Source organism: Anser brachyrhynchus (assembly GCF_964034855.1).
Source record: "Anser brachyrhynchus genome assembly, chromosome: 4".
NCBI classification, from domain to species: Eukaryota; Metazoa; Chordata; class Aves; order Anseriformes; family Anatidae; genus Anser; species Anser brachyrhynchus.
Genome location: NC_137698.1, coordinates 53,989,495 through 54,005,799, shown reverse-complemented (window position 1 = coordinate 54,005,799; position 16,305 = coordinate 53,989,495). Strand labels below are relative to the sequence as shown.

Below are 16,305 nucleotides of genomic sequence, written 5' to 3'. Positions count from 1 at the left end.
TCAGAAGTTAACTGATTTCTCAAGGCAGTGGAAATGTTACTGTAAATCTGAAAAACAAAGCTTTAATGTTTATGAGTCACCCGATATCACAGATGACACCCAGATGTTCTCCACTACCCTAAGATTTCAAGACTCAGCCATTAGTTGATGGGCGACAGTCCAAATGACAGCACTTTTTGAACATCCAGTTCCATAGTATCTAGTGTAATCCACTAAACTCTCAGTACAGCATACGGAACTTGTTTTCTCCTGGTGCCAAGCCTGGCTTTCAGAGGGAAAAACAGCAGAATTACTAGTTAGGATGAATTTCGGAGATCGTTTCAGGATATAACTTCAGCTGTGGTTGCAGCGCTATGTTGAGTAATTCGGTTTAACAAGTGTACACGGCTAATCCACTACATATGACGGCCACTGTAATGAATGCTTTAAGGGTGAAAGTGGATGCTGGCTGTCAGAAATCTTGGCTCAGGTCCTAGGATAGGTGTCGTTATGCAAGTCATGTATACATACGTAAAACTCACAAAATAAACTAGCTGAACTGAGCCAGGTTGCAATTTGTAGGTAAAGTAAATAATGAAATATCCATAGGGTCCAAACCTGGTGCAGAGAATCTCTCTCCCCAAGAAAAACCTGTTTCACTTTAAGTAACAGGTTATTCTAGTAGATACTCTTTTGAAGTATTTCTCAATATTGGAGAAAGCAGTGACAGACAATCAGATAAATGACTGACTTCTAAACTCTCTGGTGTTACAAGATCATAATACAAATAGGTGATTTATGTCAGTTGAGCTACAACAGTCAGGACTGAGCTATGACAATGACTGTGACCTTACATCTTAATAAAATTAAGACTTGCACAGGAAACACTTACCCAGGATATTCAATCCATCCCTAATGGAGATCAGTTCATCATATGACAGACTGCATGATCAAACATGACTACTGCTGATAAAATGTGCTATGCTTGCCTTTTGGACAGGAAAAGTATAGAATGGATGAACTTTTAACAGAATGTGTTAACAAAGAATTCTTCAGTGTGGCCTGAGACAAACAGTTTAAAGTCCTTGTACAGACTGGCAGAAGAAACATTTTATTTTAACTGCCACACCAGTAGGAAATGCACAGATTGGGCTCTGGTTATTTTCTTTATGTTCTCACATGGAAGTAAAAGGAACAGGATTGCATGTGCCCTTGCTAAGAAGGATGATGGTACTCTTGGGTGCATTACATAAAGTATTGCCAGCAGTTCAAGAGACGTGATTCTTCTTCTCTACTCAGCATTGGTGAGGCTGCACCTGGAGTACTACGTTCAGTTCTGGCCTGCCCAGTATAAGAGACACCTGGACATATGGGAAAAAAGTCCAATGGAGGGCCACCAAGATGTCCAAAGGACTGGAGCACCTCTCCTAGGAGAAGAGGATGAGAGAGCTCGGGCTGTTCAGCCTGGAGAAGAGGAGGCTCAGAAGAGTGGGGGGACCTTATCAGTGTGTATAAATGCCTGAAGGGAGGGTGCAAAGAAGATGGAGCCAGGCCATTTTCAGTGGTGCCCAGTGACAGGACAAGAGGCAATGGGCACAAACTGGAGCACAGGAGGTTCTGTCTAAACATCAGGAAGCACTTTACTGTGAGGGTGAGAAGCCCTGGCACAGGCTTCCCAGAGAGGCTGTGGAGTTTCCTCCTCGGAGATGTTCAAAAGCCACCCGGACATGGTCCTGGGCACCCTGTTGTGGGTACCCCTGCTTGAGCAGGGGGGTTGAACCAGACACCCTCCAGAGGTCCCTACCAATCTCAACCAGTCTGCAATTCTGTGAAAAATTAATTACACTCAACTTTGAAGAACAGAGGAGAGTGAACACAAGTCTAATTCTGTTTCTCAGAGAGTTCCTGGAAAACCCTCACCTGTTGGTTAAGACTGATATCTAGTAAGTGATAAACAGGTATTTAGCTTCACCAATTTATTCAATGATACATAAAGATTAAAAGAAAAAACAATAATGACTAATAAGTACAAGTGTAAAAGAGGATTGCTGTTAGGTGTGGGTCAAGTGTAATTAACTCTGGCACTTTGGTTGCCTCGGAAGAAAGATCCTATGTCTTAGTTCCATGCAGCTATACCTTTCCTTCAAGTTCCTATTATTAATAACAGAGGAAGTACAGAACTGTATCTTCTTAAGTCCACAAACCAGCCCACATCCAGTAACCCAGGATTTCTCCAATGAGGAAACTTACCTTAAATTAAGCAGTGTATTAGTTTGGGAATTACAGTTCCTGCTATTTCAAAAATAGACAGTTTCCACTAACAGAGAGATGCATGTTCTGCATCTTTATTTTATTAAACTACTCTGTTTTGGAATCTGGAATTAGAATGCAAAAAGGTACTTCAAGGTTTTTCAAAAAGTCATCCAAGTGTAATTTCTTATTCTTAAGGTACTACAGTGAATCAGGTCTTCCATACAGAGAATTGCAAAAAAAAACCAAAAAAACCCCCAAAAAATCTCAGTAAGAGTTAAAGATAGAGCCAATAAAGATAGTCAGCTGATAGAGCATTGTATAGCCATAGCAAGACTTACAGTATAAACAGTGTTTCCCAGAAGCAGATAATCTGAAGTTTTACCATTGCCAAATACAGTACCTGGGAAAAGGAAACAGACACTTCAATATCCATGACAGTATTATATATATATAAACTCTTATTTTTGATACGAAAGAGGTGGCAGCAGCTTCCAGAGGGTAATAACAGAGGTTTTCACCTTGAACTGTAGTAAACAGTAGGAGATCTACAAGTTTTACAATTTTTAGTACTTTAAAACTTTCAGTCAGTTCAGACTTCAGGAGGGCCACTTGCTGACTGTCAGCAGGTCAGTTCTAGCTCATGGGCTGCAAGCCTGAGAGGCCTGCATGGGAGTGCTCTCTCAGAAACCCCACAACCTTACCCAAATATCTCAGCTTTGCCGTTAACACATGAACTCCATTCTGCATCACTGCATACGCTCAAACGTTTCTGCATTGTGTAATGCATCAATCTCTCACATGGGTTAGCTACAGCTTTGAATTTGGATCGCAGTCTGGATTTGAGGCTGTGGTTTTAGTGTATGAATTAATATTTTGGGACCTCCTTTTTCCTGGGCTGTCTATGACCCTCTCCATGGCAATCAGCTGCCACTGAACATGCATCAAAATGGCTTTTTAGAGAAAACAGGCTGCTACCTACTTTCTGGTACTTATCAGAAGTCATTATAGAATACTGAAAAGTTTTTCCTTTAACGTTTTTGGGCACAAGCAGCTGTGACTGTCTCACTCTTTAAGGTCAACCACGTACAGTTCCTACAGTTCCTAACATCATTCCTACAGTTCCAAAATGTCCATGAAAACATTTCTGTCACCTGTACCAGAGCAGACTGCCTGCTGGTTATCAGGGAAACTGAGATAACTACTAGATGTACAGAAAAGTTGCTGCATACACACTATTATTATTATTTAAATTGAAATTTTCTACAGTGTGGAAGCAAAACCAGCCCACCTCTACTGGAGCTCCCATACACACAAGTATTCCCAGAAACTGGAAAGAGTGCTTTCAGTCTGCTCTAACAAATACAGTGTTGTCTCCCAACTGTCCCATTTCCTTCTGCGTCTCAGGTGCATGTATGACAGCTGAGTGACAGCACTGAGCCATCCAAGATATCTCCCTTGCATCTGTCACAATCCTACTGATACAGATGTAAACTAATGGGTTGATAGGCAATAAAGGCTAGAAAATATAAGAGACAACGCAAAGAACTGTAGTAATTTATGATTTTTTAAGTACTTAACACAGATTATTATATAAAAATAACATAATTAAAAACAATTTTCTCCGTATTGTTTCAATTTACTTCAAACATATATATATAGTTTTAGGTACATGATTACATGTATGTAATATTACTCCTACTTTTAAACTTACTTTAAGTAAAACATTTTAAATAGACTGCATCTGCTTGAGTTCTAGAAATGGTATCTTGACACTTGACCACACAAAACTGTTAGTATTAACAAAGCATTACTAAGAAAAAAAGGTATTTAGAAATTTAGTACCTTTGAAGATTTATATTTTTATTTTTTCATAACACTTACCATGCTGGAGGGCTTTTAGTGGAAACCAAAACAGAATGAATGAGTGGAAGAGGCCATTTAAACAATGAACCCAGAAAACCTAAGGGAAAAGAGAAATCCATGAGAACCATTTGCAATAAACTAGCTCTGTGAACCCTGACCTTTCTTTTTATCTGTGTGTTAGATTCACAAAATGTGTTTCTGTCAGGCCACCACTGTGAAGTAATATAACTGACAGGCACTTTCTGCCTCTTAGCTCTTCATGGGTCATTTGTTTATTTTTTGTTTTGAAAAAAAGTGTGTATTATCTCCTCCTTTTAATTTCAAATCAGAAGGGAAATTAAAATGTATGCATATGGGAATACCATCAGAAAAAATAAGCTAAACCAGACAACTGGAACTATTGCTGCATTCTAATTAGGGAACTAAAATTACTTCAGTTTTTATAATTTACATCTCATGTAATAAGAAATAACAGAACAATAACTCCAAGTTCTATGTATACCTGTCTACATATTTCCACATGTAAAGAAATCAGAAAAGGACAAATAATTATATCTTCTGAAGTTTTCTCCTTACAAGCTCCATTCTTGAAGTGCACAGCTTCATCATATTGAACTTCCTTTAATGTGTTTGCTAAATAATTTGAATTTCACTTTCAAACTTATTTTATGTTTTATAAAAAAGTATTTTGAAAAGAACTGCATTAAGTTTAAGCAGAAACAGTCTACTGATGCTTTCTAAAATATATATCGTACAAAGATATAAAAAGACTCACTCAAAAATATGTAACCTGTGTCCTTCAGGATAGCAATCGTTTTTTCATTAGCAATGCATTTGACAGTCATAGACTTTAGTGTAACTAACTAATGTGTATTATGAGTTAAGGTGTTCAAACAATTGAAATTAAGTTGCCTGCCTCACAACATTTTCCACAACATCTCAGCCCTTTGTTAGACTATACAACTACACTAGGCTGAATGATCCAATTTACACTCCACCACTTTGCACATTTGAACTTGTGCTACTCATTAACCTTTGTCTCTCCCTCTTGCTATGTCATTACCAGAAGTTTTTATTTGACAGAAAGCACAGGTGGATGCAAGAAAAATTAGTTCTACTTTTCCATTTTCCTGACCAATTCTTATTGTCACATGCTAATCCTTTAACCTCTGTCATGACCTCATAACCTTTGATCCCTTTTACCATAACAAACATCTGCATCAACATTCAAGGCAGTCATGTTTCCAAATCTTTAACACCAACTATTCAACTTATATAGCTGGGAATTTTGTATACATTTACTCCTAATGAGCATTGTATGGGAACAGCCTCAGAATTTCCAATGAAGTCAACAATACATCTGTGCAATAATAAAAACTGTATTAGAGATATCATTTAAAAACAGAACAATCCAACAACTGTATCTCATGACATACATTATTGTATTCAAACTATCACAACACAGAAGCGATTGTAGCAATGGACCATGAAAAGTCTTGTATTTGTAAAGCATTCACAGTGACACAAGCTATTCCCTGGTTTCCTTACAATTTTCAGGTTTGTTTTTGTGGGTGAAAGGGAAGAAGAAGCAGAATCTAACATGCTTCTGTGAATGGGGATAGTTTAGACAAATAATTCTCTCCAATTTCATAATACAATTGGCACAGACATGAAGCTCAGAACGCTGCATCAGCTCTCCATATCTACTACAAATCATCACTTATAGGCATAGCTAATTCAGTGACAAACTAAAAATGTCTCCAAAGTTCATTATGTAATGACATTACTTCAAATGTCCTAATTATATGTAGAAAAATCAAATTAAATCAAATTAGAAGGAGCTCATACAAACGTCACAGTATTCATGAAATTGCAGATTCAGGAAAAAGTTTAATTCTTTTAATACAGATTATTTATGGACAAATCTATTGAAACTGTGCATATTTTATACATAACTCCTACATTCTTGTGCAATTTCATCTCCAAGATGAATGTTGACCATTTTCTACCGAAAGTAGCCTCAGATTTCCTTTGATCCACATTGATGCATTTTTAACTGCCCCCAAGTATTTTTTTTTTCCAAATCTCAAAATTAAACCGTAAAATCACAACTCCAAATTGACAAAGAATAGTACCAAGTCCCTCCCTCTACAAATCTAATGACAGTTTTTATTGTCCTCTGCAACACTACTCCACAGGCTTCAGTAATCCATTTCCATATAACAGTACAAATACATACACACCAATGACAGAGAGGTCTAATCACTTCTGCCTATAGAAGACAGCTTTATTGCCAGCGGAGGAAAAAAAACAGCTGAAAATAAATGCTTGCTGTCCCTTTCCATTTTTACTAAAATTGGATAAATACAATTTGTATCATTTATAGACAATTATACATCTGGAAACAGTAGCAATAAAAATCCTCTCAATTTTTAACTATGAGAATATGTAGCACAGGAATAAAACAGATAATTATACTGAATTGCTATTAACTTCTGCTTTAATTACATTTGAATTTTTTTATCTACCTTGGTGTTAAAGTCCAGTGCATTTTGGGAAGTCTTATATAACTCAGGATATTTCAGCATGTTTTCTTTCCGGCAAGATCTCTCAAATATTCCAAGAGTTAGTGGAGGCATTGCTGTAAACATCTAGAATACAGATTAAAAAAAAAAAAACACAACAAAAACTTGAGAGGTAAGAACTTGCTTAAGGATTGCTTGATAGTTGCTTACTCAAGAAACTTTTATAATTATGGTCCAAAATGAAAACACAAAAATCATCTTACCACATTGTAAAGACCTATACACCATCTTTCAAAAAGAATTTGTCCAGAAAAGCCATTGACAAAAGCAAACCAGATCTGAAAAAGAGGAGAACCATATTACTCAAATGTCTTGCAAGGTCTGATAAGCAGATTTTTCTTCGGCTTCACAAAAAGGGGTATTCCTAGAACACATTTACAGCACAGTTGAGAATGTTCTGGTTTAAACCTATATGAAAAAAGTCGTACAAAAACAACATGCTTTCAGAACAGATGATGGGCAATCTAGTCCAGTATGTGAGCAATTCTATCTAAATATGAAAGCATTTCAGGGAGGTACCTATTTTCAGAAGGAATTTTCTATTCTTTAAGCATTTAAGAGTAATTTAGCTCACTGCATTTGTATTGTATTGTAAGTCTTAATGAATTCTGAGAAACATAGAGGAAATAAAAAAGAGGAAACACCTACAGAGGCACTCATCTTCTAATCATTAACAAACCTGCTAACTTACAGAATTCTTACAGCAAGCTGTAGTTTGGAACTGAAAACTATTACAAATACTCCTTTCTCATAGAAGCAACTCATGAGATCATGAGGCTTTACCAGAGCACTAAATCAACTAAAATGTAATAAGCACTGACTCAGTTACAGAATATTGTAGAGGCAGTTGGAAATCTCTTCTGTTTTGTAAGTTTTATCACTTTTTGCTTAATGAATAAAAAATTTAATTTGAAAAGAATGATGACACACTTTCCCATGTTTTTCAGCACCAGCATACAGCATGACCACCTTCTTATACTTCTTACTTCATGTTTATATTAGCTCAATGACAGAGTGGAGAAGAAGCATGTCACTGTGCAGAGACTGCTACAGTGCACATTTCAGTCGACTTCATTATGAAAGTATGAATTACTACAAATTAACTGTTTATCAGTATGTACACAGGCTGGCATCCAGATAACCAGATCCTATGAACAAACTCATATTCTTTTATCACACGGAGGAATGTCTGAACATTTTTGTAAACACTTTGAGATAGAAAAAGAATGGAAGTTAGCAACTATTAGCACTAAAAAGGAGAATAATAATCTAGTTAAAACTGCTGTTTGTATAACCAATAAAAAAGTAAATTTTTTATGTCCAATTATTGGAACATGACTTTGTACAAAATTACAAACATTAGAGCCTACAATACAAAGATATAAAATACAATGAAGTTTTAGAAGTCTTCTTTAGAAGTCTTCTTAACTTAATGCTAAGTTACTTTTGTTGCAACAAGCATTCTACTTTTTTATGTTACAGTGTATTCATGGAAAAAGCAATATTATTTTACAGAATTGCTTTATAGCAGTTGATGAATCAGATTTTTATTAAATCCTGTGTATTTTCATTTTGGATTTTTGAAGCAGGAGTTACGATTCCACTGTGGTAAATGTAGAAGACATTTACTAGCAGTATTTTCTCAGCAGTTGAGTAGGAGGGAATGAGTGTTTGTTCATCACTAAACATCAGCACAAGTTTTTTGATATTTTACATTAAGCTAAAAGCGTGAATCTAATCCCGAACCTCATCACTACTGTTGGATACAAGTTGTGCTCCTCAACCACCTTCTCTCTTTTCAACCTTCTGATTACAAGGAGTTCCTACATTATTTTACTCCCAAATAGGAAGATGGCTCTTGAGAGGGGAATGAAGGACAGACACCATTACATGATTTACTCCTTTTTAAGATTCTTAATTTGAAAGGGTTTAGGGTGATGGAAAAGGACTGTATTAATAAAGAATACATGACTCAGTAACCAGGCATAAAGATATACACCTCTTTGCTGGTAATTTCAGGCAGTTTAACAGAAGTACAACACTAGAAATAAAATAAAACAAGTAGACATATATTTGAGCTGTCATAACCAAGGAGTATTTGTAAAACAAAAACAAAGAAAAAAAAACCATTAACTTTCTGTTGTGATTTTGCTAGGCCTAAGTACATATAGTGAATCTATTCCACATATTCTCTATTACTAAATGTAAGATATGCTAAGTGACAGTTTTAAAGAAATATAAGTATTTTAACTTACCATGAAATGCCATATATTAAGTTGCTAACAAGGCTCTTTGAAATGTTAGGTAGCACTTCATTCCTCAAATAACCTGTTGCTTTCAGTTTTATTTTGTACATAATTTAAGTTAAATTTTTCAAGCTATTAGAACTCTGAAAACTGCAGTTTTACTGTAGAGTTGTAAAGAAATCCTGTAACGAATAACATTAGCTTCCTGAAAGCTTAGCATTTACTTTCTTCCAAAGAAAGCACATAAGTTACAGGCATTTCAGTTAAAACTTTCAGTGTAATAAGGAACTGGCACAACTCTTGGTCAGAATTCCAGATACAGTCCAGGAAGAAATGAAGTTTGGGTTCTAAAGTTCATGCTGAACCTATCAACAAAATGGGTAGAGAACCCTTCAAATGTAGCTAAAAATCAGTGCCCTCTAGTAGAAACCCTACTATTTAGTGGAATACCAGATAGACTGCTATAAGAGAGAGTATTTTAAATATCTAAGAAGAAACATGGATTTGCTTCTGTTTACAAGACAGTATTTGAATATTCATGTTAAGAATAGCTATGGCTCCAAAACAATTAGCAGCTCCGTACAGGGTAGAGGTTAAGGGGAAGTAGAAGCAATGGTAAGTACAGCCCTCATCTCAAACTGTAAGAGGGGAGGAAAGTAAGTCAGATACTTACCCTAACTTCTGAACCTTTGACCCTAGCAAACACCACCCTTAACCTTACATGACAAACTCTACAGAGATGAGTACAGTATTAATAGTGACAAAAAACAGTTTCTTGGTTCACAGTTGGAAATTTAATTATGGACAAGTGTGTTTCATCCTGATTATGATGGAGAATGAAGGCAGCTGTACAGGCAAAATATGACATATTGTACATCATGGTAATTTGGGGGCAGATGCAGATACCTAGGGCGCATGCCCTAAGCAAACTGCTCAAATTACTAATCAAGCACCCCTGCAACAGAAGGAAAGAAGATGGGTGTCTCTGAGAAGCAATTTAGACTGTAAGTTGGGAAGAAGTTCAGATCATTTTGTAGTTCAGTGGTACAGAACTTCTTTGGAAATGAAGGACTTAGCTTTATAGGCTATGCAAAATGAGATGGACCTTGATGCAGGTCTTTACATTGCTAAGTTTTCAAACCATGTAATACAAGAAGGGGGGCACAAACACTGCAGTCTGTATGCATACATAACGTCTGCATTCAGTGTATAACTTCTAATGTTATGGGGACTACTCCTACACTAAAGATGAGGTACATATTTAATTATCTATTGAATCATAACAGAGTGGAAGAAAAGTTATTACTGACCGCTTCTAGTTTCTTATCAATAGGAGTTTAAATGTTGATAAACACTAATCAGTGTGCATGAAGTACTACTTTAAACCCTTAGTATTTTCTAAACCAAGAAACTAATGGCACTTATTTCATATCATCCCATAATTGCCTAGGAAAAAGGCTGCATTTTAGATTACATGGAATCTATTATGTTACTCATTTGATTAACACTGAGCAGACATTAAAAAATATAACACACACACATTAAGTAATGGTAGGTATTATTAATTATTGTCAGCTAATAAAAAGAAATTTTAAACAAACAAAAACTTCCAGACATGCCTTTCAGAGTATTATTTTCTAAAATCCAAGACAGAAGAGGCGTGGTCACAAAAGCTCCACAGACGTTTTCCTGATGTAGCATTTCTGCATATTAAGCAGCAGCTTACAAATACTCATTGAGCTCTCTGCTCCCACGCCTGATCTGTACAAAAAACTGAAAAGCGAGATTCAAGACTGGCAGTTGTCCCTTCCAAAGACATTCAATGATGAATTTCTGCCCATTCATTCATAGTATTGACATGAGCTATTAACATCTGTGAAAGATTTTGAGCTGACAAATGTTGGGTACGTAGGAATTGAAGTAGAAGTCTTCTTGTCTTCCAGAAAGGGTGTATATGATAAAATGTTTGTATGCATTATATATACGGGGTCATAATCCACATAAAAATGATCTCTTTGCCCTTCCGTCTGTTCAGCAGGTAGAGACTACTTTTTCTATTATTTTGTATTTTTCCTCTATGATGCCTGTACCTTGCATTTAAGTTTATCAGAAAGAATACAAGTGGTGGGATATTTATATTTTCTTTAAGTTATAACTTTAAATATGTTTGCAGGTGACAATGACATTTAGACAAATTAAGAAAAACAAGGAATATTTTCTAACTCCCAGCTTCATAAGTTTTTCTGTAAACTCAAAGTATACATTAATAGTGCTTTGACTAAAATGTTGAACAATTTAAAAAAAAATTAAGTATTGAGATAAGAGCTACTGCTAATGAGTATTTTTAAAAGTAAGATCATTTAATTAGATATTTTTAAGTTTTTCTAAAGAGTCAATAAACTTGTTGCTACTTGCATTGAAATTTATTTACATTAATAACATAAAGAGGAAAAGGAAAATTTAGAAAAATTTAAAAATATGTTAAGAAAAATGCATACTTTCTGGTTACACTTACACAGAATGTATTTTTTATATTTATAACTATAATAAAATACAAAGTTGTATTTTCAGATATTGCAACAGTATAGGATCACCAACATATATATCAAAATCAAAAATATTAACCTAATGTTTAGATCGTGTCTAACAGAAATAGTTTTGCATTTTTAACCCATAGTATCATTGTTAATTTAAAGTTTGAATCAAATATAAATATTGTTATTAGACATATTTGGTTATAAGAGAGCAAGGAAGAAGAAAGGAAGAGACTGTTGAAAGAAAGAAGAACAGTAAATGAAGGAGGAAAAACATTTAAAAAAACTGTTAAAAGGTATATTGAAAATTGTAAGGTTGCAACATGTTCATGAAAACTACAGCTGTACATGCCGTCTTAACTATACAAACCAATAGGTGCACATTTGTCACTGCACAGTCCTCTCATACTACTGTATTTTTCTCAAGATCCCACTCTGCTTAAAATCTCAGGTGAGAAAACTAGGCCAGCTACTTTAAGGAAAGTATTCACTTCATAAAATAGAGTCTAAAGAGGCATGGTTACCACAACAACAAGTAAAAAGTATGCCTCTGTGTAATTAAGCATGTATATAAAAACCCTAAAGATTGTTCTGAACAGCATCGTGAAGTTCAACGGTGACCTGAAAAAGGTCTTCAGTTTGCAAATTAGACAGTTAATGACATCTGCTTTATAAAGAGCTTAAGTGTACAAACCTCTTGGTAAATTTAAGGCTGCTTAGGTACTGAAATGATATGAGAGGTACAGATTTTTAATAAGTATGATGCAGTACAAATATAATACTACATATTTAGTACTTAGCAATAAGACTACTGCTGGGATTTTTTAAAGTAAAAAATAATCATTCTAATATTCATCAGCTTATTGAAGATTCAGTATTAGTGTTTACTGACATTTAAATGCTTCTTAAAAATCATATAGAATAATCGGAAGCTCAAAATAACAATTTTATAAAGTAAAATTTACTATACTGTAAAATTACCTCAATGATATAAAGGACTATGTTCTTGTAGAAACAATACAAGATGCATTTAGCTACTCTGTTATAATTCCAGGCACCGTGAACCAACAACAAGTTCTTCAAATACTTGAACTGCAAAAAATGGGAAACAAACATACATTTAGAACATGTATAGACTGATATTAATCCAATATTAAACTTTACTGTTACTATTTTTTACTTTTATTATAAGTTTGCTATTAAACTTTACTTTTACATTTTACAGTGTAATGACTTACCTGAGCAATTGAGTAGTCTGAAGAATTAGCAGCCTGTAGACCTTCATTTCCACTAATACCAACACCAACATGTGCTGTTTGTATCATACTAACATCATTTGCTCCATCACCAATTGCTAGAGTTACTACCTTAACTTGTTTTTTGACCATTTCTACAACTTCAGATTTTTGAAGTGGAGATACCCTAAGGTATAACAGGGAAAAAAAAATAACACAGAACGTTCAAATGAATGCACTTGCAAAACATATATTATTCCTTAAAAAGGCAATAAAAACAGGTTAACTAACATCCCAGTCACTGACATCATCTTGTTGGTGGCCTTTAGGCTATATGCTAAAAGCACGTTTCCTAAAAAATTCACAGAAACCTTGAATTTGTGGAAGCAATACATTAATAGGACTAGAAATATACAAATCAAACAGCAATGGGCCCCTAAAATGCAGTATTGGAAGAAACCCCAACATTGCCACTAACAGTATTAACTTTGCGTAACTGTAGATTGTTTCATATTTAACTTTTATGATTTTTACCTTCCTCTGTTAAAATATTTATTTTATAAATAAATAATAAGATTTTCAAAAGAGAGATGTCAGATGACAGGACAAATGTCAGATGAGGAACAAACGACAAGTGTGTCTATGCTTCCCTTTGCTCACATACAGTATTCTAATCCCCACTGGGTTTCAGTGACGTCCTTGTAGCAATTCTAGTTCTCCTCTCCAAGTATCAGAGAACAGCTTTTCACAGGTCAATGTGGGTGATGCCCCATCAGCTGAAAAGAAACCCAATTCCTATTCTGTGCTAATTAAGTAAAATGTCTTAATCTTTAAGTGCAACAAGTCAGAAAAAGGTTGCATAAAATATAATTGTAAAAAAATAAAATAAAACATGAAAAATAATACAGACTTTGCATGGAAGGTAGCTATTTAGTTACTTTATTCATCAGCTTATATAACACATGCTATTAGATTTTTGAGAAGGGTACTTGGGAGGTGTACAAACTTGTGGTGAATTTGGGATGAAAGCTTCTGGACAACAATCCCTCAAAAGAATTCTTATGGTCTAAGCATATCAAGAGGTATTTCTAAGAATTTTTTTTTTTTAATTTTATTTGAACACTGCTGATGAGTCTCAAGACCAGCCCTATCCAGCTGCAGAAGATTCCTTAACTGAGAACTTTTTAATCTTTTCAACTTTCCAGGAACAGCGGCTTATTTCCCTTTCAGAAAACATTACAGAGGCAGCTGGAGGATGGCACTTTCATTGCCAGGTGAAAGCAAAAGTGTTCACTGGATACACCTGAATTTATGAAACCAATAAAAAAATACCTTCTATTCAATTTGTTTACTCTTAGCTGTACATTTTTACTACAGAATAATCAATTCAACGTTCTTGTTGCACACATTAGTCAGAAGCCAATACAGAGTTGGAATTTAGTTTGTCTAAGTCTTTAAGCCAAACATCTGCTTGGAATTAATAACATACGCAGTTTTTTGAAGTGAAATGTCTACTGAGTATTTGTCAGCTTCATCTGTGTTATGGCTACTCTTATTAAGAATTCATTGGTAATAAATGCCTCTGAACAAGTGAACACAGTCTGAAAACTTCAAAGAAAGTGATGTAATTTGTACTTTTAAAACCGACTGCTGAAAATTTTCAGTGCTTTTACATGGATGGAAAAGAGGCCTATGCTTTCATTTAGTCAGGATGACATATTTAAGGGATTTACATTAACTTAAAATGATTTTTGTTTTCAGAAAAAAAGTTTTTTATTTTCATGCTCAGAAACAAGGAAAAGCAATTTTATTTATGGAAGATGGAGCATGAACAGAAAAAAATATTTTGATAGAACTTTGATTTTTGTGAAACGTGATATTAAAAATGCACATACTAGAACAGTGAGTGCTACAAGCAAATATTTTAGTTTGAAACCTGCAGCCAATTTTTAAACAACCACAAAGTATGTCAGAGCATATACCTAGACATGCATTGAAACCAGATGATCTAAATGTATTATGGAAATACAGAAGGGGTAAGGAAAATGCTACTAGAACAGAGACCTTCCTTTTGTTGTTTTATCACAGAAAAGTTAGCAATAAAGGGCAACTACACATACAAAATACACTAGAATGGTTTCATAGTTCAAAACAACAATAATGTCTCTTCAAACAGCACGAAAGATAGTTTCAAATCGAGGAAAGAAGAAAAAGGAACAGTGTTGACATAGCAGTTCTACACCCATCTACTGCTTGTTATTTGTTATAATGAGCAAAACTGGAAACAACAAAACAAGTACAAAACTCCAACTTTCCGTCATTGCCATCAGAAGCATGTTTATACACAGAATAAACTGTGATCAGTGTAAGACCTTAGTTTGAAGAAGTGTTTCATCTGGGAGCTTGGCTACAAAGCTAAGGCTTAAAAATAAAAAAAAAAAACCTAAAAAGTCACAAGCAGAACACACTACTTGACAGAAAGTATAGGAAGATCATATGATCCATGATGATTTCTTTGGATGCTATAAACCCATTTACTTTTCCTTTTGCAAGGCAGAAAAATAGCTCTACTTTGAACATACCCATTTTGAGATGAAAGTTTTATTTTAATGAATATCATTAAACTCTGTACCTGAACACAAGCACCTTCTACTTACTTATTAATCAAAAGACAGCCTACTAAGGTATATTTACAACAGTTTTTGCATTTGCGCACTCCACGCCTCTTCCTTCAGATAGATAATAAAATAGGTAGATAATAGGCAAGAAGCTTAATTTATTGAAGGAAGATCTGAATTTTGGAAGAAGTGATGCTGAATTCCAAGAATTACTTTGTTCTTGTACAAAATCCAGACTTCCTTTTCCATAGATTCTTTTTCTAAAGCAATTATAATCAGAGTACCCTACATAAAACAAAATGGAACTGCATGTAACCAACACACAGACATCTCTAAAACTTCCAGAAGTACATTAACTCTGAAAACTCACATTTATGGCACTTTTATATTGAGAAACAGCAGGATATTGAGATTGTAGACGAGCCTGAATACTTTGTTTCTGAATTTACTACTCGTGTTTTAATATACCCACCAGCTTTTTCCATACTACTACAGAGGTTAAAATAGTGAAAAATGTTCTGAGAACATTAACTGGCTATCCTTGTAATAGTTACCTCAGACACTGATGAAAATAACAGCTATTTCCACAGTTCTGGATTTTTTTATTGCATTTCTAATAAAGATATCCTATCTGTGTTGCCAATGATCTTGTAAAGAAAAGTCCTCGCTTCTGCTGACAGATAAATCGCTTGGGCTAAGCCAAGTTCTTTGAAAGTCAACAGGAGCAGTTCTTATTTATCTAGCTACTAATCACCCAACTTCCCTTTTAGTTCAGTCATTCGAATGTAGAAGAGGTGATGTACTACTCAGGAGATGTTTGTGGTTTTTGTGTTTAAAGCCGTAAAAATGCAAGTAGGCCCCAAAACACACAAGCTATCAATTATACAGTCCTTCCTTAATATAAATACAAGAATGTTAAAAGGCAAGCCAAACTGCTTTTATATTGTTTATGTTTGAAAAATGTATGTATTTCTCTTTAATTGCAAAAAAGT

The 16,305-nt window shown here is 34.7% G+C and overlaps 1 protein-coding gene across 7 annotated transcripts in view; it reads right to left on the bottom strand.

The window, feature by feature from the left end:
* ATP8A1 (ATPase phospholipid transporting 8A1) overlaps positions 1-16,305 on the bottom strand; it is a 102,411-nt gene that overhangs the window by 23,743 nt on the left and 62,363 nt on the right. For all 7 annotated transcript variants that reach the window (XM_080589350.1, XM_080589348.1, XM_080589347.1 and 4 more), the window contains 6 exons: positions 12,699-12,882; positions 12,442-12,552; positions 6,884-6,958; positions 6,624-6,746; positions 4,114-4,192; positions 2,571-2,632 (listed from right to left, as the gene is read on the bottom strand). In XM_080589350.1, coding sequence (XP_080445476.1) covers positions 2,571-2,632; positions 4,114-4,192; positions 6,624-6,746; positions 6,884-6,958; positions 12,442-12,552; positions 12,699-12,882 — 634 coding nt within the window. The remainder of the gene's footprint in view (positions 1-2,570; positions 2,633-4,113; positions 4,193-6,623; positions 6,747-6,883; positions 6,959-12,441; positions 12,553-12,698; positions 12,883-16,305) is intronic.